This window comes from Vitis riparia, chromosome 12 (genome assembly GCF_004353265.1).
Source record: "Vitis riparia cultivar Riparia Gloire de Montpellier isolate 1030 chromosome 12, EGFV_Vit.rip_1.0, whole genome shotgun sequence".
Taxonomy (NCBI): domain Eukaryota; kingdom Viridiplantae; phylum Streptophyta; class Magnoliopsida; order Vitales; family Vitaceae; genus Vitis; species Vitis riparia.
Window position 1 is genome coordinate 21,435,826 of NC_048442.1, and position 26,290 is coordinate 21,462,115.

Below are 26,290 nucleotides of genomic sequence, written 5' to 3' on the forward strand. Positions count from 1 at the left end.
AAATGGTGTTTTTCATGTTGTTCATGTGTCATCAAAAGATTAACTATTGGATGCTTTGACAAAACCGCTATAATGTCATCATTTTCTTTCTCTCAAGACCAAAATTGGAATCTCCTATTGGAGCTCCATTTTGAGGGAGCATGTTAATGTTTATCTTTAATTTAAATATTAGTCTTTATCTATTATCAATTAACTTAGAATAGGAGATAATAATTATTAGTTTGAATTAAAGTAGAAAATAGACTTGTTCTCTAAATTTTAGATGGTCGAGGTTTATCCCTTCAAACGTTATTTGTATAGTAATATTCATCAATCATCAATAAGGAATGTCATATTTTCTCAATCTTCTTCTTTCACTATAGATATCACATCTTTTTGCATATTTTTGTGTTAATTCAATACATGTGTGCATGTATGCTTTAATTACTTATTTTGATAAATCTCCTCATTAATATCCTATTTTTTATCTCTTCACTAATAACTTGTTTTGATCTCTTTCAAAACTTACATAATATTCAATTTGGTAGCATTATTTTTAGATAATACAACATTAATTTAAAAAATACTTAATGGAATTAAATTTTAAGATTATAGATCGATGTTTAAGATTATAGATTGATGTCCAACTAGTCGTACACATGATCAATTGTGCAAACTTTTGAACACTCAAGGGTTACACATATGACCAAAATCAATAAGTAATTGTAAGAAACAAAAATTCATATTTCTTGTAGGGATATAAACTGAATTTTGTGATGAAGATGTTTGATGGATATATAGGTTTTTATTTCAGGAGTGGAAGCCTACGATGGTTCATTAAAATTCACTTTGGGGGAATTAATTACAAATCTAGAGATTGTGGGGATTTCCCCACGTGTCCTTTTCAGAAGTTCTCCTGGCTCCAATGAAGGTAGACGGACTTGACTCTGGTTGGCTCGACACCAACAGAGAGGTCCATCAAGGTTACCAGCGAGTGAATAGAATTTCTTTCTCTATTTGAAGTTGTCGGGGCTACATGATGACAATTGGAAAATTAACTCATCCCCATCGTGAAATGCCAGGATATTCTCAATTCTCAATTATTTGTTTCTGTCCATCCTTAGTATTACACGACGATATATAGGAAAACTCATTGGTCACCTTCCCCAAATAATATGTATACTGTCACGATATTATCAAATCTTCATCATTTGTTTCTTTCTATCCATCATGTTTCAGTACACCTTGAAATTGCTGGACATATACCATTTTAGATGCCTAAATGTTAACGACCAAAGAAGCCAAGCATTGTACCCTGACTCTATAGAAAACATAAACATATAATTTTTATTCCATGTATATTTATATAATTATAACATCTTCTTCTTTTACTTCCTTTTGTCCGTTGAAGCCATGGGCAACGACAGAATTCTGGGTTGTCTTCTTGGGTGTCATATTCTTTTTATTCCTTTTTCCCTCCCTGTCAATGCCCTAACGGCCTATGACTCTGCTGCCAATCTTTCATCTTCATGGATTAATAATGGGTCTCGAGATATTGATGTGGGTTCTGAAGATAACTCCACGCTAAGGCCAATCTTTCTTGGACAAGGCATCAATGCGAGTTTCGCATGTGGCTTCTACTGCAATTATAATTGTGAAGGTTACCTTTTCGCTATCCTCATATTCCCACCACCCGGAAAATACAATTATCTACGAGTCCGAAACCCAAAAGTAGTGTGGTCTGCTAATCAGAACTTTCTGGTTAGAGATGATGCAACCTTGCAACTCACGCAAGATGGAGATTTGATCTTGAGAGATGCCGATGGTACTTTTGTTTGGTCCTCTAACACATCTGGTAAGTCTGTTGTGGGCTTAAACTTGACCGAGATAGGAAACCTGGTGCTGTTTGACAGCAATAACACATCTGTCTGGCAGTCTTTTGATCATCCAACCGACAGTCTAGTTCCAGGACAGATTCTGGTTTTCGGTCAGAAACTCACAGCTAGTGCATCCAACAAAGACTGGTCTCAAGGTTTGATTTCATTTTTCATCACTAACCATATTGTGGTTGCTCGTATTGGGTCCAATCCACCCCATAACTATTTTGCTCTCTCTCATGGTTATCATAATAGTACAGAATCAAGATATGTCATATTCAGGAAAGAAGGTCTCCTCTTTCCCTCCGCTAAGCCCGTTTTTTCTTTTCCTGGCCCATTTTCTGCTCAGTACATGAAGTTGGAACCCAAAGGTCATTTGACATTTTATGGGTTTGTCAATGACATTTGGAAGGTTTTGTTCAATCCCCTTCTTGGAGACTTCAGCTGTGCATACCCTATGATATGTGGCAAATATGGAGTTTGCTCAAAACAGCAGTGCTTTTGTCCAGAACCAACTACAGGAGAAACAAGATATTTCACGCCAGTAAATGATGAGGAACCTGACCTTGGGTGTAAAGAAATCACACCCCTATCCTGCAATGCTTCTCATTATCAGAGTCTTCTTATGGTCAGAAGCACAGGGTCCGCGCTTATTCTCCAATACAATTTTGAGATTGTTAATAAAACAGAAAGTGACATTGAAAGTTGCAAGCAGGCCTGTTTAAGTAATTGCTCCTGCACAGCTGCAGTCTTTTGGTCTAGTGTGGATAATGGTGGAGCTTGCTATCTACTATCTGAAATATTTTCGCTGATGAAGCATGCTCATCTACCGGGGTTGACGACATTCATTAAGGTGCAGAATATCTCAAATCCAGGGGCTCCTCCATCTTCCTCAAATCCAGAGACTATCATTAGTCAGCTGTTGTCTACTTTCGGAGCTTTCATTGGCCTGCTTTTTATAGTTATTATCATAGGAAGATATCTAATTTTGAAAGGAAAAGATGTCAAGGAAGACGGGGAAGATAAAGATCTGCTCCAAGTACCAGGGATGCCAACTAGATTCTCTCACGAAATCTTGGTAGTGGCCACTGAAAATTTTAGTCGGGAGCTTGGGAAAGGAGGATTTGGTTCAGTCTTTGAAGGCATTCTGACAGATGGAACAAAAGTTGCTGTGAAGTGCATCAATGGTTTATCTCAGACGAAGGATTATTTCTTAGCTGAGGCGGAGACCATAGGCCGCATTCACCATTTGAACTTGGTGAGACTGGTAGGATACTGTGCCAACAAATCAAATAGATGCTTGGTTTATGAATACATGTTTAATGGCTCCTCGGATAAATGGATCTTCCACAGAAACAAAGAGCTTGCTCTTGATTGGCAAACAAGGAGGAAGATCATCCTGGATATAGCAAAGGGTCTATCCTATCTCCACGAGGAATGCAGACAGAAAATCATCCACTTAGATATCAAACCCCAGAACATCCTTTTAGACGAAAGTTTCAATGCAAAAGTTTCTGATTTCGGACTGTCCAAGCTAATGGACAGGGACCAAAGCCAAGTTGTGACAACCTTGAGAGGAACTCCAGGATATATGGCTCCTGAATGGCTGATCTCCGCAATCACAGAAAAAGTGGACGTCTATAGCTTTGGCATTGTGACTCTGGAAATTTTGTGTGGGCGAAGAAATTTGGATCACTCTCAGCCCGAGGAAGATAAATATTTGTTAAGTCTTTTTAAGAGAAAGGCTGAGGAAGATCAGATGTTGGATTTGGTTGATAAGTACAGTGAGGATATGCAGTTACATGGAGAAGAAGCTGTGGAGCTGATGAGGCTTGCTGCATGGTGTCTACAAAATGACAATGGTAGAAGGCCTTCTATGTCGATGGTGATCAAGGTCTTGGAGGGGTTGATCGATGTTGAAGATAATCTGGACTACAATTTCTTTAATTCATCAGGACTAGGAGCGACTGAAGCAGTTTATCGGAGGGAGATTAATGTGGGTTTTGCCTCTCCTGTGTTGCCGTCTATTCTATCAGGACCCAGGTGAGAAATAACCACTCGACTCTCTGTTTAGACTTATTTGGCTGTCTTGGAAGGCATCTCATTTTAAGAAATATCATTTTCAATCCTTTGTCATTTGGTCATCAAAAGTATTGGCCTCACTGCACACTTTACATTCATATATCCCTGTCAAGTGCAGGCTAACGCTTTCATAAAACAATGATATTAGAAAGTTAAATATATATATATATATATATATATATATATATATATATATATATGAATTTCATTTAAGAAGTGTTTAAAAATGTAATTAATAAAAAAAAATTAAGATACCAATTCAATACCTACTGAATTCTCGATTTCTATTATTAAATTAAAGTGCATAAAACAATGTAGAACCTTAGATGAAGGTACAAATATTGCTGCTAAGGAACAAAGAATCATATTAAGGTACAAATGAATGAGATTAGGTGCAAAAATTGCACTTTTCGATAAGTGCCTCCTTGATACTAAAATTAAATCCTATTAATAATTATGATAGTATGAATATCAGGATGGTTTGATAATAATTATAAGGTAAAAACAATAATATGTTATATATGTTAAAATCCTTTAAAAAATAATAGAGTTCAACAAAATTTTCATTAAGATTTCGCGTTCTTAATGTCATTGAGAAAAAACATTAAAAATAAAGTATAACATGATATCTCGTTTCTTTCCCTTCTCCCTTTACTAACTAATATTGAAATTCTTCAAATATGATTTTTTTTTTTCTTTTTATAAATTATTTGTATTTTTCTATTAAAAAAAATAACTTTGAAGTAAACAAATTCCAAGTAAAGCAACAATTGATACATATGCATCACTCATTTTCATTTTGAAATTCAAAAAGTGATCCAACTATTAAAAAAAATCATAAAATTTGAAATCACTTTGCTTCTTTGTACTTATATTTTTTTCCTTTTTTTTTATTGAACAAATAAACTTCATCATTTTTTTTTCTTATTTCAACTATTTTTCCATTAAAAGAACCCTTGAAATTTTATTTATTTATTTACTAGAGAGCTCCAGGCCATTAATTACAACTTTGTTTGGTTACCAAACCTTCAGCGCGCTCTAGGCTTTGGAAAACTTTTCTGGGCATGTGGTTGAAGTGAGCATCCTTCACTGAGTAATCTATAGAAAGACTATCCTTGAATCATTTTTTTCTCACTTAACAATTTCAATCCGCCTAATTTAAGATGTCAATATCTTAAGTGGCAAATCCAAGAGGGATCATTGACAGTAAATGTTAGGAATTTTAAATACAACATAATTTTGATTGTTTAGTATGAATATTCTTTTTCTTGGCATAGACACATTTGAAATAAAGTTGACATAATGATATCCTATCGGGAGACTTCGATTTTTCCTATGAATCTCATCGCTCTTTTCTCAAAGTTGATCCAAACTTAATATATTGTACGTTTTTCATGTTTGGGTTATGATAGATATTTGGAATAAATTCATGTCCCCTATTTTTCAAAAAAACTAAGATCTCACCTTTGCCCTTCACAAAAATTTTGGACACATCTTCAAAAGTTGCATGACTACTTCCCCATGCATATTCATTAAGTTCTAAGAAAATAGTTCTAAAACCACCTATAGCAATGCATGGATGTGAGGATATTATGTATTTTTCTCCTCACTTCATATTTTATATGCCAACAATAAAGTAGGTCCTTGATTTTTTTTCCAACATATTTGGTTTTTCTTTCCATACTGTTAGCAACACTTCTAAATTCATATACATAATGACAATTTTTTTTTTCAATTATAGCATTGAATTTGAGATTACTTGTATCTTCTACTTTTATTGTGTCTTCATTTGTGCCCTCTTTTGTGTCCTCTTCAACAATATGAGGTTTGACATATTCCTTCATTGTTTGATGAAATAAAATCATATCTTCCTATATTTCCTTGATCATATGTGACCACTCTACGATTGTTTTGGTTAATGAATGCTTGTTTTGGTTATTTTCATTGTTAAGATTTTCTTTGGTTTCATTTCATATAAGTTTTGTTTGAAAAACTCTTAATGTCTACAACAACTTAATCAAACTTTGAATATAGACTAAATTATTTATTCAATCACACATGTATGATTTAAGATTAATTTCTTTGAACATATTTATCATAGCTTAATTTTGGATATTGATTGTAATATTATATGTAAATAATTTATTGGGTATGAGAATTACTTTTATGAACAGTTGAGTGGATTCAATTTTATATATTAATTTGTGGAGAATAGAGTTTATTTATTAACATATGGTTTAATAGGTATGTGATAGAATTAACTCTTTAAACAAATTAACATAATAATATATTATTTTAACATAAATAATTTTTTTGTGGTAGAAATTTTGAAAAAAAATATCAATAAAGACTTGACAAAAAAGTAGTAGTCAACGTAATGTTATATTGACTCATAAAATTAGGTCAATATATATACATATTGACGATAATAAGAAGATGTACATTGACAATGAAACATCAACATTAACCTACATTGACAACTTTGGAACATTAATATATGACCATGGATATAGCAGGGTGCTCATGACAAGAACTAGAATGTTTTTATAATAAAAAACCCTAAGATTTTGGGTCAATGTTCCCTCTTAGATTCACCACTTAAGATATCGATATCTTAATTTATTAGAGTTGAAATTGTTGAGCAATAAAAAATGGTATAAGAATTGCCCTCTATAGATCATTCATATCCTTTATATATGTGAAGGACACTTACTTGGAAAACAAGCTCAAGAAAGTTTTCCAAAGCCCAGAACTCAAGGTTTGGTAACCACTCTAGGTTGTAATGATTTGAATCTTTGAAGTTAATGAAGAAATTGAGAAAATGTGGGGGGACATACCAAACTTATCAAATTATGTGGTACAATCCAGGTTTTAAATGGCATGTATACCTAAACATTGATTTTTATTTTTATTTTTATAAGTAAAAGCAATTGTATTAAGAAAGTCTGAAGTACACCTAAAAATATACACGAAGTATACAAGGCAACAAGGCCAAAGGAAGAAGAAAAAAGCAAAAAAAATCTCTTACTTACAACCCAACCAATCAATGAAATTGAAAATGGACCATGAAATAAAAAATGTATACCTAAACATTGTTTTTACTTGGAACAAGCTTTTCAAAGGCCACCTTCACAACTATATGTAAGCTGCTGATAAGATTTCCTCTACAATTAAGGAAAACCATGATATCAACTGTTCTTTGCACTTAAATATTTTTACCTAGTTGTTGAGTGGTTGGGATTAGTTAAAAACCAGAAAAAAGGATTTAGAATATTAATGAGTTTCCCATGTAAAGTTTGAGAACGTGAAAGTTAATTAGAGGAGAAAATTAACCCAAAATTAACGTCGCAACCAAATTGAAACAATAAAGCCTAGCAATTGGTTAAAGGTTTTATTGGCAAAGAGCTTCTCCAATCACACTATAAAATGGCTTGAGAAGAATGAGGTTTCACCATTGTAAATTTCTTACGAGTTTTACCAAACAAAGCAGAAGAGAGGGACAAGGAAAAGATGGGCCTGAAATTGAATATCGCAACAACCTCTCTTCTGCTATTGCTAGCATCTGCTGCAGAAGTGTCTGGTGATATCATTTTTGATGTTACCAAATATGGTGCCAGGACTGATGGAAACTCCGATATCAGCCAGGTGAGGACGATGCAATTATAATATAGTAAGACATGTGTTAAACTTGAATTTATACTAAATGGGTTCTATATTGAATGTTTTCTTAGGCCTTACTTAAAGCTTGGGGAGACGCTTGTTCATCGCCGGTGGCAAGTACAGTTATGATTCCAGATGGGACATATGCGCTGGGGCAAATAATCATCGCAGGCCCTTGCAAGGCTCCTATTAATTTCGTTGTCCAAGGCACTGTGATGGCCCCGGTGGATACCAGCAGGTTCAGGGCTGAAGCTGGTTGGATTACGTTTCAACAAATCGACCAGCTCACATTGTCTGGTGATGGAGTTTTTGATGGTCAAGGAAAAATTGTATGGGGCACAAAATGCCTCAGTTCTGCATATTGCAACCAACTTCCCATTGTAAGTTCCTGTATATGTATGCTTATGTAATTCTTTCCGTTTGTGTGCATAATGAGAACACTAACACTATAAGCTTTGGTGTCTCTTTTTTTTACTTGAAATATCTATAACAGAATCTGAGGTTCAACTTCATCACCAATAGCATGGTCAAGGACATAACTTCAAGAGACAGCAAGCAGTTTCATATTAATCTTTTGGGGTGCAAGAATTTAACTTTCTACAACATTGTAATCAGTGCACCAGAAGAGAGCCTTAACACAGATGGAATTCACATTGGACGTTCCTCGGGGATCAATATCACCGATTCAACCATAGAAACCGGAGATGATTGTGTCTCAATTGGTGACGGCAGTGAGCAAATTAATATCCAAAGAGTAACCTGCGGACCTGGCCATGGCATCAGCGTGGGAAGTCTAGGAAAGTACCCCAATGAAGAGCCTGTGGTTGGCATTAGTGTCAAGAACTGCACCCTCACCAACACCCAGAATGGCGTGAGAGTGAAGACATGGCCTGCTTCCCATCAAGGCACTGCCTCTGAAATGCATTTTGAAGATATTGTCATGAATAATGTTGGCAATCCCATAATCATAGATCAAGAGTACTGCCCCCATAACCAATGCAACTTGAAGGTACTTTTGAAGGAAATGAAAAATGCCATTTTTATTACTTATTTTCCCTCTTTTTCCCTTCACTTCCATCGGTCCGGAACTTAACTTACTGTTGCTTTCAGAGTCCATCACGCATTAAGATCAGCAATGTTAGCTTCAGAAATATCCGGGGCACCACCTCAACTCAGGTTGCTGTCAAGCTTATTTGCAGCCAGGGAGTACCATGCCAAGACGTCGAACTTGGTGACATCAACTTGGAATACAATGGAAACGAAGGCCCTGCCATGTCACAGTGTAAAAACATTAAGCCAAATCTACTAGGCGTGCAACTGCCAAGGATTTGTTCATAAGCTGCTCAAATATTCTTTCAAAGTCTGAACAAATTGTACTGCATGCTTCTACTTTACATATAGCTACCTCCTCATCCTTGCGCGTCTGCTAGTTTATTGGTGCATAACCATCTTCAGATTGTACAAGTACAACAGAATGAACAAACGTTAAAACAATACTTGTTTTAATTTATATTATCCAAGGTATCTGCACATTGATCCCATAAGGGAAAAAAAAATGTACGTCTTCATCATTTAATCAGTGGTTTCTAACATAGGCATCCATGTATCTTATTCAGAAAAGAGAACAATTCACTTCACACTTCGAGACCCTTAATTTTGTTCTCTAGTATCACAATACATACATACTCTATTTGGAAGTGTTTTCAAAAATTGGAAATTTCAATTTCTATTATTGGACTAAGAACTCCAAATCATTTTCCTAGTCAATTTCTCATCTCATTAAAATTGAAATGGTAATTGGTTTTATCCTCAATTCATCATTCCCTCTCCACCTTTCCCACCATCCATTAGAAAAAGATGACAAGTAGGATGTATTTGTTACCGTCCTTCAATTGAACAAACATAATTACAACAATTGGAGTATGAAGATGAATACTTTACTTGGTTGGCAAGATGTGCAGAAGGTCGTAGAGGACGGCCATAAAAATGTAGCCATGAGATGAAAGAAAAAGGTATGAGAAATCTCAAATTCAACATTATAATAGTAAAAAATTTGCTCATTATGTGTATGAAATAAAAATACTACTGATAATATGAAAAGAAAAATCAATTATGTTGAAAAAAACCAAGTCAAGAAGAACGTATTTCATTGTTGGCATATAAAATATAAAGGAAAATGAAGAAAGATGCATGGTATCCTCTCATTGGTGCAAGCAATCATATATGTGGCTTCAAAAATATTTTCTTAATTAGAACTTGATGAAATTACTTTTAGATGTATCTAAAAAAATTTTAAAAGGCAAAGGTAAAATCTTAATTAATTCAAAAAATGAAAGATATCAATTTATTTCCAAGGTTATTATGTGTCTATCATGAAAAACAATACATTAAATTTGGATTAATTTTTTAAAAAGAGCTATTATATTCAAATTCTCTCAACAAAATATCAATATGTCAACTTCATTGCAAATGTGCTAATGACAAAAAATAGAATGTTTTTGTAATTAAAACCCCTAACATTTTGTGTCAATGCTCTCTCTTAGATTTACAACTTAAAATATAATCGATAACTTAATTTAAGAGGATTGAAATTGTTGAGTAAGAAAAAAAATGGTATAAGGATTGTCATCTATGAATCATTCAGATCAATTATATATGTGAAAGATACTTACTTGGAAAATACGCTTAAGAAACTTTTCCATTGGCTAGAACTCAAGGTTTGGTAACTACTCGAGGTTGTAATGATATGGAGCTCTAAAGTTAATGAAGATATTGAGAAAATGTGTGGAAAAATATAAAATGTACATAAAAGAAATTATATAAAAGTGAAAAAGGATGGGAGTGCACGGTTATGTCATGGGAGAGTGAAAAAAATATATAATAATAATAATAAAAAGAGGAAGAAGAAGAAAAAGAATGTAAAGAATGCATTGTGTAGCACATGGGATGGTTGTAGTCCTAAAACTTCTTAGAAAGGTAACATAATAAAGATAATATAATAATAATAATGGTAAGAAAATATATTTGTTTAAATAAAAAGAATAAGTTTTGGAGAAATTCATTTTAAACGAATTAATAAAAATAGCAAATTCCAAGAAACAAACTTTGGAACAAGAATTTTACGTAAATTAAAAATTAAAAAAATAATCAAATTGAAACATTAATAATAATAATAATAATAATAATATAAACATCAAATTTAAAATTTTAGTTATATATATATATATCCTTTTTTATATGTTATTTTGAAATATGTAAAATGTTATTTTTGTTTTTGTACATAGATTAAATACATTTTATATGAAATATATTTAACATTTTTTTTATAATAGAAAAATATAAAGATATTATGTTTTTTTTTTAAGTTTGAATAAATGAAACAAAAGTATTAATTCAACTATAATTTGTTAAACCTTAGTCAACAAGTTATTGTTGACCTTTACATTCCTTGACCGGGAATGTAATTGCTTTGAAACTTAGCGTTTAAAGGTTTGTGACCGCAAATCTCTATTGTAAATAAAATACTAAAATTTAAATACATAATAACTATGGCCAAGAAAAACCAGAGATAGAGCTACCACGACTTTGTAGTATTCCAGGTGGTTGTCCTCTGAAATAAGCTCTAATATGTTTATTTGTTTTTAGATTCAAATGATTAATTATTTGCTAAAGGTAAAAAAAAATACCTAATTCAAATAAATCAAAATAAAATATATAAAAAATTCCTAAATAAACCTATTTAGATTACAAAATAATTATTGATTTGTAATTCAATTAATCAAGAGTGGGGGTCCATAATCCAACTTTGAGCATAAATCTTTAAGCGAAACATAGGTATATGATTTAATAGTCTTAGGGTAATCAAAATGTATGGTCTAATGAGACCAACCTAAGTTCCATACCTCAAAATTGATCCGTATCCTAACTTTTAATATTATATTCCATTGAATTATTTAATAGATGAATGGACATGAAATCTAGGTTTAGGTCTAAAATTTTTAGGCTTTTACCACTCTGTGTAGATTTGTTTTTGTTTTAGGGTATATAACAATGACAAAACCCTTGATAACTAGGGATCAAGAATTATCAAGAATCCCTAGTATGAAGGAATATACAATTGTACCATCTCCTAAGTCAAACTAACTTTAAAGGGTATTTTGATCTTAATACCAATCCCCTAACCTTTCATTCATTTCATTATTAATCCTATTTCATTCATTGTTTCCCTTTAGATCTAACCCTACTTTTTCATGTTTCATCCTAAGATGGTCTTTTAGCCTCTTATGGGCATGTTCTTACATAGGCCATAAAAGAATAAAAAATAATCATTCTTGATTTCAAAGAAATTAAAAACAATAATTTATTCATTAATAAAAAGATAAAAAGTACCTAAAAATGACAAAAAAAAATAATAAAAAGATGATTTCTTGTCGTGTGGGGCCACTTAAGGCGGATGGAGTGCCCAAGATGCAACTCTAAAGGTGGAGGCAAAACATCAAAGTGGTAATGGGTTAATTCGAAATTGGGGTCATTTCGAAATGAATTTCAAATTCATAAGTTGAATTTCAAAATAATTTCGAAATGGTCCTTTAACTCTGTGCAGTTGTCTTCAAATTGTCATAACTTTTTTTGTTTTAGCTCCAATTTGCACATCGTTTGAAGCGTTGGACTTCTGAATTCCTAAGCTTTAAAAAATATATAGCATGCCTAAAAATGACATTGGAAAGTACTCCAAAGTTTACCTCAAAGTCAGAATATATGTTATGGCTAGATTTTGAGTTCCAAATTTCCATGTGAACTTGATTGCATTTGCTTCAAAACCTCCTCCATTATTGTTGCTTGCCCTCTATCTCAATCCACAACATGCATTGCTAGTATTTCATGCCTATGAGTTGCTCATCATGGTTCACAAGTCTGAGTCTCTCAGTTATGCATGTTTAACCCCTTCTACATCCTTGATTGATAATGACTTTTGCACTAATCATTTTTTTTCTTCTCTTAAACCTAGGATTAGGCTCAAATTAGAAATTAAATCCATAATTAGGGTTTTAGCATTGATTTCAGTTAAGTTGGACGATTTGAGTTTTTTATATTGCATAAATCATATAATATATGTGCTATTGGAGTACATATTTTGGCTCTAATCACCCACCTATATATGATTTTTATGACAATGTTGGTACAATGCAGTTGTGCTCCAACCCATTGTCTCACTCTCACATGAAGCATGTGGGCATTGATTTTCATTTCATTCATGATCAAATTCAAAATGGTATTTTTCATGTTGCTCATGCGTCATCAAAAGATTAACTATCGGATAATTTGACAAAACCGCTATAATGTCATCACTTTCTTTCTCTCGAGAACAAAATTGGAATCCCCTATTGGAGCTCCAATTTGAGGGAGCATGTTAATGAAAGTTAATATTTATCTTTAATTTAAATATTAGTCTTTATCTATTATCAATTAACTTAAAATAGAAGATAATAATTATTAGTTTGAATTAAAGTAGAAAATAGACTTGTTCTCTTATTTTTAGATAGTCGAGGTTTATCCCCTCAAACGTTATTTGTATAGAAATATTCATCAATCATCAATAAGGAAGGAATGTCATATTTTCCCAATCTTCTTCTTTCACTATGGACATCACATCTTTTTGCATATTTTTTTTGTTAATTCAATACATGTGTGCATGTATGCTTTAATTACTTATTTTTTATAAATCTCTTCATTAATATCCCATTTTTTATCTCTTCACTAATAACTTATTTTGATCTCTTTCAAAACTTACATAATATTCAATTTGGTAGCATTATTTTTAGATAATACAACATTAATTTAAAAAATATTTAATGGAATTAAATTTTAAGATTATAGATTGAAGTCCAACTAGTCGTACACATGATCAATTGTGCAAACTTTTGAACACTCAAGGGTTACACATATGACCAAAATCAATAAGTAATTGTAAGAAACAAAAATTTATGTTTCTTGTAGGGATATAAACTGAATTTTGTGATGAAGATATTTGATGGATAGCCTTCTATTTCAGGGGTGGAAGCCTAGGATGGGTCACTAAAATTCACTTTGGGGGAATTAATTAAAAATTTAGAGATTGTGGGGGATTTCCCTCCAAGTGTCCTTTTCAGAAGTCCTCCTGGCTCCAATGAAGGTAGGTAGACAGACTTGACTCTGTTTAGCTCGACACCAACAGAGAGGTCCATCAAGGTGACCAGCGAGTGAATAAAATTTCTTTCTCTATTTGAAGTTGTGGGGGCAAGATGATGACAGTTGGAAAATTAACTCATCCCCGTCGTGAAATGCGAGGATATTCTCAATTCTCAATTATTTGTTTCTGTCCATCCTTAGTATTACACGACGATATATAGGAAAACTCATTGGTCACCTTCCCCAAATAATATGTATACTGTCACGATATTATCAAATCTTCATCATTTGTTTCTTTCTATCCATCATGTTTCAATACACCTGGAAATTGCTGGACATATACCATTTTAGATGCCTAAATGTTAACGACCAAAGAAGCCAAGCATTGTACCCTGACTCTATAGAAAACATAAACATATAATTTTTATTCCATGTATATTTATATAATTATAACATCTTCTTCTTTTACTTCCTTTTGTCCGTTGAAGCTATGGGCATCAGCAGAATTCTGGGTTGTCTTCTTGGGTGTCCTATTCTTTTTATTCCTTTTTCCCTCCCTGTCAATGCCCTAACAGCCTATGACTCTGCCGCCAATCTTTCATCTTCATGGATTAATAATGGGTCTCGAGATATTAGTGTGGGTTCTGAAGATAACTCCACGCTAAGGCCAATCTTTCTTGGACAAGGCATCAATGCGAGTTTCGCATGTGGCTTCTACTGCAATTATAATTGTGAAGGTTACCTTTTCGCTATCCTCATATTCCCACCACCCGGAAAATACAATTATCTACAAGTCCCAAAAGTAGTGTGGTCTGCTAATCAGAACTTTCTGGTTAGAGATGATGCAACCTTGCAACTCACGCAAGATGGAGATTTGATCTTGAGAGATGCCGATGGTACTTTTGTTTGGTCCTCTAACACATCTGGTAAGTCTGTTGTGGGCTTAAACTTGACCGAGATAGGAAACCTGGTGCTGTTTGACAGCAATAACGCATCTGTCTGGCAGTCTTTTGATCATCCAACCGACAGTCTAGTTCCAGGACAGATTCTGGTTTTCGGTCAGAAACTCACAGCTAGTGCATCCAACAAAGACTGGTCTCAAGGTTTGATTTCATTTTTCATCACTAACCATAGTGTGGTTGCTCGTATTGGGTCCCATAACTATTTTTTTCTCTCTCATGGTTATCACAATAGTACAGAATCAAGATATGTCATATTCAGGAAAGAAGGTCTCCTCTTTCCCTCCGCTCAGCCCGTTTTTTCTTTTCCTGACCCTTTTTCTGCTCAGTACATGAAGTTGGGACCCAAAGGTCATTTGACATTTTATGGGTTTGTCAATGACATTTGGAAGGTTTTGTCCAATCCCCTTCTTGGAGACTTCAGCTGTGCATACCCTATGATATGTGGCAAATATGGAGTTTGCTCAGAACAGCAGTGCTTTTGTCCAGGACCAACTGCAGGAGAAACAAGATATTTCACGCCAGTAAATGATGAGGAACCTGACCTTGGGTGTAAAGAAATCACACCCCTATCCTGCAATGCTTCTCATTATCAGAGTCTTCTTATGCTCAGAAGCACAGTGTCCGCGCTTATTCTCCCAAACAATTTTGGGATTTTTAATAAAAAAGAAAGTGACATTGAAAGTTGCAAGCAGGCCTGTTTAAGTAATTGCTCCTGCAAAGCTGCAGTCTTTTGGTCTAGTGTCGGAGCTTGCTATCTACTATCTGAAATATTTTCGCTGATGAAGGATGCTCATCCACCGGGGTTGACGACATTCATTAAGGTGCAGAATATCTCAAATCCGGGGGATCCTCCATCTTCCTCAAGTCCAGAGACTATCATTAGTCAGCTGTTGTCTACTTTCGGAGCTTTCGTGGGCCTGGTTTTTATAGCTATTATCATAGGAAGATATCTAATTTTGATAGGAAAAGATGTCAAGGAAGACGGGGAGGATAAAGATCTGCTCCAAGTACCAGGGATGCCAACTAGATTCTCTCACGAAATCTTGGTAGCGGCCACTGAAAATTTTAGTCGGGAGCTTGGGAAAGGAGGATTTGGTTCAGTCTTTGAAGGGATTCTGACAGATGGAACAAAAGTTGCTGTGAAGTGTATCAATGGTTTATCTGAGACAAAGGATTATTTCTTAGCTGAGGTTGAGACCATAGGCCGCATTCACCATTTGAACTTGGTGAGACTGGTAGGATACTGTGCCAACAAATCAAATAGATGCTTGGTTTATGAATACATGTTTAATGGCTCCTTGGATAAATGGATCTTCCACAGAAACAAAGAGCTTGCTCTTGATTGGCAAACAAGGAGGAAGATCATCCTGGATATAGCAAAGGGTCTATCCTATCTCCACGAAGAATGCAGACAGAAAATCATCCACTTAGATATCAAACCCCAGAACATCCTTTTAGACGAAAGTTTCAATGCAAAAGTTTCTGATTTCGGACTGTCCAAGCTAATGGACAGGGACCAAAGCCAAGTTGTGACAACCTTGAGAGGAACTCCAGGATATATGGCTCCTGAATGGCTGATCTCCGCAATCACAGAAAAAGTGGACGTCTATAGCTTTGGTATTGTGACTCTGGAAATTTTGTGTGGGCGAAGAAATTTGGATCACTCTCAGCCCGGGGAAGATAAATATTTGTTAAGTCTTTTTAAGAGAAAGGCTGAGGAAGATCAGATGTTGGATTTGGTTGATAAGTACAGTGAGGATATGCAGTTACATGGAGAAGAAGCTGCGGAGCTGATGAGGCTTGCTGCATGGTGTCTACAAAATGACAATGGTAGAAGGCCTTCTATGTCGATGGTGATCAAGGTCTTGGAGGGGGTGATCGATGTTGAAGATAATCTGGACTACAATTTCTTTAATTCATCAGGAGTAGGAGCGACTGAAGCAGTACATCGGAGGGAGATTAATGTGGGTTTTGCCTCTCCTGTGTTGCCGTCTATTCTATCAGGACCCAGGTGAGAAATAACCACTCGACTCTCTGTTTAGACATATTTGGCTGTCTTGGAAGGCATCTCATTTTAAGAAATATCATTTTCAATCCTTTGTCATTTGGTCATCAAAATTGTTGGCCTCACTGCACACTTTACATTCATATATCCCTGTCAAATGCAGGCTGACGCTTTCATATATCTTACCAATGAAAAATATCATTCTTTCTAGAAAAACGAAGATATTAGAAAGTAAAAAAAAAAAAGGGAAAAAAATATATGAATTTCATTTAAGAAGTGTCTAAAAAGGTAATTAATAAAAAAAAAATTAAGATACCAATTCAATACCCACCGAACTCTCGATTTATATTATTAAAAGTTCATAAAACCATGTATAACCTTAGACGAATGTACAAATAATGCTGCTAAAGAACAAAGAATCATATTAAAGTACAAATGAATAAGATCAGGTGCAAAAATTCCACTTCTCGATAAGTGTCTCCTTGATATTAAAGCTAAATCCTATTAATAATTATGATCGTATGAATATCATTATGATCTTATAATAGTTATAAGGTAAAAACAATAATATGTTATATCTGTTAAAATTCTTTAAAAGATAATAGTGTTCAACAAAATTTCCATTAAGATTCCACCTTCTTAATGTCATTGAGAAAAAACATTAAAAATAAGGTATAACACGATGTATCTTTTCTTTCCTTTCTCCCTGAAATTCTTCAAATATGATTTTTTTTTTTTATAAACTATTTGCATTTTTCTAAAAAAAAAAAAACTTTGAAGTAAACAAATTCCAAGTAAAGCAACAATTGATACATAGGCATCACTCATTTTCATTTTGAAATTCAAAAAGTGATCCAACAATTAAAAAAATCACAAAGTTTGAAATCACTTTGCTTCTTTGTACTTATATTTTTTCCGTTTTTTTTATTGGACAAATAAACTTCATCATTTTTTTTTTCTTATTTCAACTATTTTTCCATTGAAAGAACCCTTGAAAAAAAATACTTTTAAATTTATTCTTTTTCATCTAGATTCATAGTTTTTCTTGAATTAATTTAATTTATCTATTTTAAATCATTATTTTTATTTATATTCATTTAGTTATATATATATATATATATATATATATATATATATATATATATATATATATATATATATCAAAAAGATACTAATTAAAAATATTTATTGAAAAGTTTTAAATGATGTTTGATCTACTACAAGAGAGAGAGAGAGAGAGAGAGAGAGAGAATTACAGGTAGAGAGAGACAAAATTACAGGTATATAAAATGGCTCTATTTGCATAATTTCAAATCAAATTAAATAACAATTATATTAACATTTTCCAGTTCAAAAACTTTTAAATTTGCAGGTTTAAAGTTTTAGAGCTTTATTATTATGGGCTGCGTTTGGCTGTGAGCTCAGACAACCTACACTTGGGACACTAGAATTGGTTTATTTAACCCTGGCCTGGCCCAGCCCGGAATGTCTGTAGCCATTGCGCTCAAGCAAACATTGGGATGGCAACGGGACACATTCAGACAAAGCAGCCCCATCCCAACCGTCTTAATTACTTAAAACACAGTCTTATCCCCAAGGAAAAAAATAATAATAAACGAGGCAAGGCGAGTCCGAGATCTTCCCATACCAATCTTATGCAGTTTAGTGTCTTAAATTTCTTTTTTTTAATTGATTATATTAAAAATAAATATAATTTATAAATAAATAAATATTATAAATTTTTATATTTTATTTTAATGAAAAATAATTCTGCCATTTATGTGTTAAAAAAAAAAGTTAGTCAATTAATTAAAATAATTTTTATTAATCATAAATCTAATCAAGGCATAGGGAAATAGGATAAGGCAATACCCAAACTCAATCATACCCGACTTAGGTTTAAATAAAAAGAAAAATCCCCAAACCCGTGTCTGATCTGTTTACCATTTCCTCAAACATGGCCTATTAGGGACAAGGGAGGACAAATACCCTACACGAAAAACAATCTCCATTACCATCCCTAAGCAAAGCAAAACCCAGGAATAATAAGAGTATCCAAAAACTTGTAACTTATCTTAAAACCATATCCACTATAATAAATAAAGGAGATTTTGGAATGTATTGAACACCTCCGGATGAACTAGACAGGGGCAAAGAACACAGAAGATGACTCCCATGGAAGCCTACACCATTCCAAAAGATAAGAAAACACAGCTATAAAGGAAGATCACCGCCATGGAAACAAGAATTGATACAATAAATTAGGTATGCACTGAATTAACCAAACACTCTCCAGAAAAAGATAATAATAATCTTAAAGCCTCAGAATCATGAGAGTTTGATTACAGAGTTGACACAAAAAACATACATGAACTTTTTATTCAGAACATAAAAGTGCTCATCTAAACAATAACCGTATGTTACCACCATTAGTACAAGCAACATACCCAAAGGGCACACAACCTAAGAGAAAGCATATAAACCTAACCTCCACCTCAGAAAATTATATCTTCATCCTTCTCCATAGCTGCAGACAATAAGTTGTGTGCTGCATTTAATGAAATTCCTTTCTGCAAAGAAACTTTCCCTGCAAACTGATCCTCTGAAAACTCCTTCGCTGAAGCCATCTGTCTCTCCATTTCCCTCTTCTTATATCCTTGTATCTTCTTCAACCTGAAAAAGTCCTCCCTTTCCAGCTCATCCAGCTCCCCTTTAATGTAGATTATGGTATTCTCCAACCTTGGCTTCACAACATTCTCTAGGGCATTAACCCTACGATTTGTGGTCTTGATTGCCTCATCAAGAGTCAAGAATGATGTCTGGAGGGAAGCAAGCTCAACAAGAACCTCAATTGCTTTGACATAAGCAGCTCGGCAGAGCTGGACCTGTTGGCCACCTCTAGCCAATCCAGTGAGGTCATTCTTAGTCTCCCCTTCATTAAAATACTCAAACTTGGGAAGCTTCACACCAGCCACATTCTCTTGCCGGGATCGAACTTTAAGAGATGCATTTTGGACATTCTCAAGAACAACATGCTTGATGTTCTCACCAGCAACATATTTGGCTTCAGTTAGAGCAAAGGAGGAGGCTTTCATGACCTCTCCCATTGATTCCTTTGTGGATACAATCTTCTTGAGGATTTGACGAAATTGCACTGTCAGAGCATCACTCTTTTTCTTGAGGAGAGCATGACCCCTTGTAGCACCAACAAGGCGTGCTTTCACGACTCCAAGCATTGTAACAGTTGGAACGACATTCAATCGCTGGCTTTGGCCAGACATCTTGTCAAAATTCTAAAAGCTGAAAAGAAAGCTAAGGATCAGATTAATTTTCTGAGGCAGGAAAACTTATTTAAAATGTGTCAAATATTTACTAACACATGGCATGATAAGGAAATCAATTCACAATCCATAATAACAACAACGCTGAAATGATTAGCTTCTGCAGAAACATTCAAAGGGCTTATCCCAATAACACAAAATAAGTAAAAAAAATAATCAAAATCCCTCCACACCAAGTTCAAAATTCACCAGGACTACTGAAGTTCTACAAACTTCTCAGATATCAAAACAGGAAATCTTCCAAAATCTATGAGTTACTAATGTAAACCCCTACAAATGAATCCACAGTACACCCATGGTGTTAAATATCTGTTATAATTATCCACAAGGAATTTTCATCCAAAATTCAATGTTTGTCATGGATCTCTATAACATTTTTAAAATCGATGTCAAAATTCAATTAATATTACCTTATTTTTATAACCTCAGTATGATGGTCAACATAATTACTTTATTCCATCACCACACAAGAATGAGTATTACATTACTAAATGCAATAAATCTCATATTTCATTTTCTACCCCAATAAATAATCATAGTTTTCCAATATAATGTGAGTAAAAGGGTTGAAAGAAGCACACCACAGAAAATATAGGAGCTGACTAGAAGATGAAGTTAACTTAGAAAGGTACAAGACCATGCTGGATGAACAATCAGCAAACAGAAATCACTCTAAACTAGTCAATATAGTAAAGCCAAAAGAAAACTGAATTGGCAATATAAATTTCCAAAATAGCCACTTCCACGCAATTTCACTGAAATGCCACAACAGCCAAACATGTCAACTTGAACTCATGAAAAACCTGATATGGCAACTCTAGGTTAAAAAAAAAAGGAAAAAAGAAAAAAATCCTCAAAATTCCATGAAGTCACATCGCAAACTTGCAGCTGTTATTAACGCACTGGACTTGTAAAATTAAAACAAGAGCATGCCCTAAAGTGCTTTATGAACAAAAAGTACTTGTAATCTATATTACCTACCAAAAAGGCACCTATGCATTATAGCATTGTAGAAGGAAAATTCTAAACCCCTAGGTGCCCAGCCATTCTATAAGTCCTAGTAGGGGTAAACCTTGTATTCTATATAGATTTTTTTGTGGTAGATGACAGCATGGATTTTCAGGCGCCTTTCTTGGTAACAAAGAGAAATTTCTTGGCACCATTTTTATGGAGCTACTGCCTAACTTGAGAAACTAATGTCATAAGAGGGGATGATCTGAAGATGCATGTGAAAGGAACAAGTGGGTGTGGTTTAGCAGTTCAAATGTGAGCAATAGTACCTTAAAAGCTCTATCAGGAAATTCATTAATTGTTTTTGTGCATCTTTTTTTTTTTTCCTTTGAATTATATAAAAATGGAAAGAAAAGGAAAACCACCAAAAATATACAATCTTCACGCCTCGTTCCCTTCCCTTCACCAATTATAACCCCACCCAAACAAACATTACCTTGCAACACTCCCCAAACAACAATTACTTTATTCAATTTTTCTTCTTACAAGTTACAATGACCTTCACTTGTTTTCCTCAAAATTTTCTAATTTTACACCAACTCTCTTGTTTCTTTTGAAAAATTCATTATGCCATCATATTCAAAGCATCAAAAAGATAGTAAGATAGTGCTAGAAAGTAGAGTATCCTATATTCATAGATCTGATGAACTTTCTTATTTACTCTAAAATAGGTTTGCACTATGAGGGAAACAAAAAGCATATTAGAAATTAAACAAGGTATCAAACCTCTCCTACAATGAGTGTACCAACAAGGACAAAGAAACAAAAACTAAAACACATTTTTACCTATCATCAAGATGACTAAATGGCTGGTGAATTATTCCAACCAAAGCACCATAAGACCAAGTAACTAACTAGGCCCATCACCAAGGACATCCATGCTTTTAAACACCATCTGCTATCTTCCCCATAAGAACTCCTCTAGAATTTAGAAGGAAAACAAATTCTGATTGCAAAATTTATTTTAAAAAGAATAGGCTCATTAATTACACTTTTGGTTCTTCAACTTTAATTTGTCCATGATTGCAAAGCCCAGTAACTGAACCATCAATGCCGTTTACCATTCTACAATCCCAAATCACTAAAGTTCCATTCAGTTTCTCAAACTTGAAAGCATTGAAAAACCCAAAAAGACAGCTCTTCATCAATTTCACTTGTACTTGATCATTGGTTCTCCAAATTTACTTTGTCCATGGCTAGACCATCACGTTCTACTAAACAGAAAATCTAGAAGCTCCATTTGGTTTTCCCAAAAATTTAGCAGAAAAAATTTTAATTTTAGGTTCTTCAATACCTGGAACCAAGAATTCAAAAACCTGTTCTCAACCAAGCTTAATACAAGTATCTGGTTTACCAATTAAGAAAACATGCTTTACTTTTGTTTAAACCTGCATGGCAAATATAAAAGTCCAAAAGTTACTTTGCTTTTCCTCACTTTTCTCAGCAACCAAATAGCAGTGTAGAGGCAATTTCATCTTTTTAACCTAGAGATAGAAAAAGAAAAATATTTAGATGCTTCACAAATAAAATATTTTTGCCAACTATCCAGCAAAGTGAATTAGATCACAACCATGAAATCCCCTTTACTCTGAGGAGGGGGAAAAAATATGATACTACACAAACAAAACAATTTGACAAGGTTTGTAGAAAGTGGATTGCATTTCCCTCACTTCTAGAAATAAAACTGCCCCATCATCCATTGATTCAAGACGGTTCTTCACATAATTCGTTTCCCAAAAGACACAGTACATAAATGGCCTGAATTTGAAAAAAATTACAAGGCATGCAGTAGCTCCATCACCCCTTCTTCATTTCAATTAACTTAAATCTCTCTCTTTGGATGGTAAGGCATGTTCCCTTTGCAATGGATAGTACAAAATCATGTGCTGAAAATTTTCTATTTTGTATAGCATCACTCCATAAATAAAATGATAACAAAAAATCACAGAACGCTAAATCTAGATCCCAGAAGTGGACTGATCCTAATTTTCCTTCGTAAAAAACTCAATAGAGTAAAATTATAAGTTCAATTGTCCATTAAACTAAAATCACCAGTCGATTTACGAGAACAATTTGCAGATCTAAATCCATGAACCAGACAAAAGGAAAACAAGAAAGAATCAAAGCAAACTGAATTCAGAAAACAGATGAAAGCAAAAATGAATCGAAGGATAGGTTTCAGATTAAAACGGCATCATCCGGAGAGACAAACCTGAGAACTTGCGGACTGTGCGAATGCGGCAGGGAGTGTCGACGAAGGGTTCGCCGCCGGTGGAGGTGTTGGCCGGAAACAAGAACGGAGTGTGATATCAAGGGTGATCGAAGAGGTCTGAGATGCGTTTGGGGTTTCGGGGGTTCTCTTTTATTCTTTTTGTTTTGGCGATCTTTATTTGTATTTACTCTTGCCACGCTGGCAAACACTGGGGCCCACCAAATTATGTGACAGTGTAAACAGTATAGTAAAGGCTGTTTGGATTTGCCTTTGGAAAGCCACAGGCAGCTTCTTCAAAGTTCAAAACTATATTTTCTATTAAAAAAAAAATTAAAATTAGAAATAAAATATCTTTTGATACCTCAAGGCATGCGGCCCAAAGCACCACAGGCTCCCAAGATGTGTGACCATAGATTACCAAGATGTATCGCCAAGGCCGTACCATGGGTGTCCGATCATTCAAATTGTATTACGAAGAGCCGTTATGAGCAATGAGCCAGGCCCAAGTCCCATGAAAAAACGTTATTATGTCTCACAAGTATGGGTAATGTCTTTTCTTAACGCTTTTTGAATGTTTTAAATTACCCCTTGAAAGGGAGGTGTTGACCTACATGGCATGCCTAGGGATGGCAATTTTGACGATATTCAATTTTCACGGGTTTAGGTTAAATATAATCATGTTTATGTTATCATCATGTCAATTTAAATAATCATATATAACCTGTTTAATAAATGAATCATATTCAAATTTGACTACTCAACCCTATTGATCTGTTTAACCGATTTACTTATGTGATGTCCCACATCGAATAGGAAAAAAAAAAATTTGCTATATAAATATGAATACTTCTTAACTTCATAGATGTGTTTTATAGTCATAAGGCCCTTTGAATCCATTTAAATATAAAACATGTGGATGGTTATAAATGATATTAAAGTCGATCTTCAATCCCAACGTGAGGATTTTTATAAATAATATCAAAGTCGATCTTTAATCTCGTGAAGGTTTATTGTTTGCATAGGGAGTGATTATAATGTCCCACATCGAATAGGGTAAAAATTATTGGGGTTATATTAGTATAAGCTCCTCTTAACTTTATAAATGTGTTTTAAAACTAGGGCTAACTTAATCATATTAAAATTGTTTGTCATTTCCTAACTTGTTTACTTAATCACATCTAAATGGCATATTTATAACCCAACTTGTCTATGACTTCCCTTAACCCATATGAATTTATTCATTTTATATATTATAAAAATTATAAAATAATTATAAATGTCATATGACTAAAAGAATTAAATAAATAATTAAAATTTTATATATTTTATTATAAAGATTAAAAATGTTTTATAATTAAAATATAAACAAGGGTAAAACCAAAATTTAATTTACTTTCTAAACTATAAACATATTATAATTAATATTAAATTAAATAATTAAATTAATTAAGATTTAAAATTTTAAAACTTAAAGAAGTTAAAAATATTTTAACATGATATCATAAATTTAAATTTTTAAATAGATTAAACAAGTTATGATTGTATTAACAAATTAAATAAATTAAAATTGTCTTAACAAGTTCAATGGGTTAGAATTGTATTAACAATTTATTCAGATTAATTCATATATGATTTAACTTAACTCATTTATTAAACAAGTTGTCTTCATGTTAACAAGTGTGGGTTTTTCTCTTCAGAGGGTAGTTAGGGTCAGGGATAAAAATGTCACGATATATCAGCAATATATCATAGTGATATATCGGAGATGAGAAAATTCGGTAAATATTGTTAAAAAATCATCAATATATTATTGATATATTGGTTGGAGGTGATAAATCGCCAATTTTCCCAATTAATCAGCTGTCATGACAAAAAATCTTCAATATTTCAGTAATTTATCATTGATTTTTGGGCAATATTTCTAAAAAAAACAAAAACGGCATTTTTTGAGATATAAACAAAATATTAAAAGAATATTTTAGAGAAAAAATTAATTATAATTAAATGAAAAATTTTCATTTAATTGATTATAAAAAATATAAAAATTATCATCATAATTTTTTCAATGTTTTTAATATCATTAATAAATTAATTAAATATTAATTTTTTTTTACATATATTATAATTTATTTTATATTATTTAATATAATTAAATTAAATGAATCATAATTTTAATATTAAATATATTTTAAAATTAGACATATTATAATTAAATATCACAATATTATTATGAAATAATATTTAATATAATCTAATAACAAGCGTACACTTATAAAATACATATTTTTTATCCATACATACAATATTATTATTAAATATAATAAACCATATATATATATATATATATATATATATCAAATTCTTCATTAAATAATTTTAAAATGTTTATTGTATTTTTAATCATATTTGTATGAGATTTTTCTTACATTGCCATGAATTTTGATCAATATTAGGTCTACCGATATTTTTTTCCACCAATATAGCTTCGATATATCTGTAAAATCAAGGTACCGATATAGCTATGATTACCGATATTTTCATCCTTAGTTAGGATTTCTCTCTAAAGGTTATCACTAGAAGATGACGGGCAAAACTAAAACTCTAACCCTTAACATGGGTATTTGTAGGGCTTTCCTATGAGCTTAAGTGACTCAGCCTAAATTGGGTTTGGGTTACCTAATTTAGTCTAATTAAATCCTAATTAATTAATTAGCCCTAATGGGCTCTAATTAATTAATTAACTCATATAAAAAAGACAATTCATTAGATGTAGAGCAACCTTATATTTTTTTACCAAAATGCCCTTATACACACTTGTGAACCAAAAACCCAAATCCCTCAAAATAAATGTGTCTGCATGGAAAAAAAAGTCTGAATAGGGAACAATAAAACCCGTGGGAAAATATTGGCTCCCTCGTAATCTAATTCTAAAGCTGATTAACACTCCACTAAAGATAATCAACTACATTCTAATATCCTATGAAATTACAATG

General features: G+C 33.1%; 4 protein-coding genes across 4 annotated transcripts; 3 read left to right on the forward strand and 1 right to left on the reverse strand.

Moving 5' to 3' along the window:
* Positions 1 to 1,392: 1,392 nt before the first annotated feature.
* LOC117926111 (G-type lectin S-receptor-like serine/threonine-protein kinase SD2-5) lies at positions 1,393 to 3,903 on the forward strand. The gene has a single exon (XM_034845188.1). The coding sequence runs from the start codon at positions 1,393 to 1,395 to the stop codon at positions 3,901 to 3,903; it is 2,511 nt and encodes an 836-aa protein (XP_034701079.1).
* Positions 3,904 to 7,448: 3,545 nt separating this feature from the next.
* On the forward strand, positions 7,449 to 8,936 carry LOC117925877 (exopolygalacturonase-like). Its single transcript, XM_034844987.1, has 4 exons — positions 7,449 to 7,583; positions 7,670 to 7,978; positions 8,092 to 8,607; positions 8,709 to 8,936. The coding sequence occupies exons 1-4, from the start codon at positions 7,449 to 7,451 to the stop codon at positions 8,934 to 8,936; spliced, it is 1,188 nt and encodes a 395-aa protein (XP_034700878.1).
* A 5,320-nt stretch (positions 8,937 to 14,256) lies between these two features.
* LOC117926112 (G-type lectin S-receptor-like serine/threonine-protein kinase SD2-5) lies at positions 14,257 to 16,743 on the forward strand. Its single transcript, XM_034845189.1, has one exon. The coding sequence runs from the start codon at positions 14,257 to 14,259 to the stop codon at positions 16,741 to 16,743; it is 2,487 nt and encodes an 828-aa protein (XP_034701080.1).
* A 2,267-nt stretch (positions 16,744 to 19,010) lies between these two features.
* On the reverse strand, positions 19,011 to 23,451 carry LOC117927248 (V-type proton ATPase subunit D). The gene is made up of 2 exons (XM_034846701.1): positions 23,298 to 23,451; positions 19,011 to 20,033 (listed from the first exon to the last, which is right to left on the reverse strand). The coding sequence occupies exon 2, from the start codon at positions 20,012 to 20,014 to the stop codon at positions 19,229 to 19,231; it is 786 nt and encodes a 261-aa protein (XP_034702592.1). The 5' UTR covers positions 20,015 to 20,033; positions 23,298 to 23,451; the 3' UTR covers positions 19,011 to 19,228.
* Positions 23,452 to 26,290: the final 2,839 nt, after the last annotated feature.

Excerpts from the sequence above, each read along its gene's own strand:
- LOC117926111 (XM_034845188.1), top strand. The coding sequence starts at position 1,393 with ATGGGCAACGACAGAATTCTGGGTTGTCTTCTTGGGTGTCATATTCTT.
- LOC117925877 (XM_034844987.1), top strand. The coding sequence starts at position 7,449 with ATGGGCCTGAAATTGAATATCGCAACAACCTCTCTTCTGCTATTGCTA. Across the intron at positions 7,584-7,669 it reads GAAACTCCGATATCAGCCAG|GCCTTACTTAAAGCTTGGGG; the intron begins GTGAGGACGATG and ends ATGTTTTCTTAG. Across the intron at positions 7,979-8,091 it reads ATTGCAACCAACTTCCCATT|AATCTGAGGTTCAACTTCAT; the intron begins GTAAGTTCCTGT and ends TATCTATAACAG.
- LOC117926112 (XM_034845189.1), top strand. The coding sequence starts at position 14,257 with ATGGGCATCAGCAGAATTCTGGGTTGTCTTCTTGGGTGTCCTATTCTT.
- LOC117927248 (XM_034846701.1), bottom strand. The coding sequence starts at position 20,014 with ATGTCTGGCCAAAGCCAGCGATTGAATGTCGTTCCAACTGTTACAATG.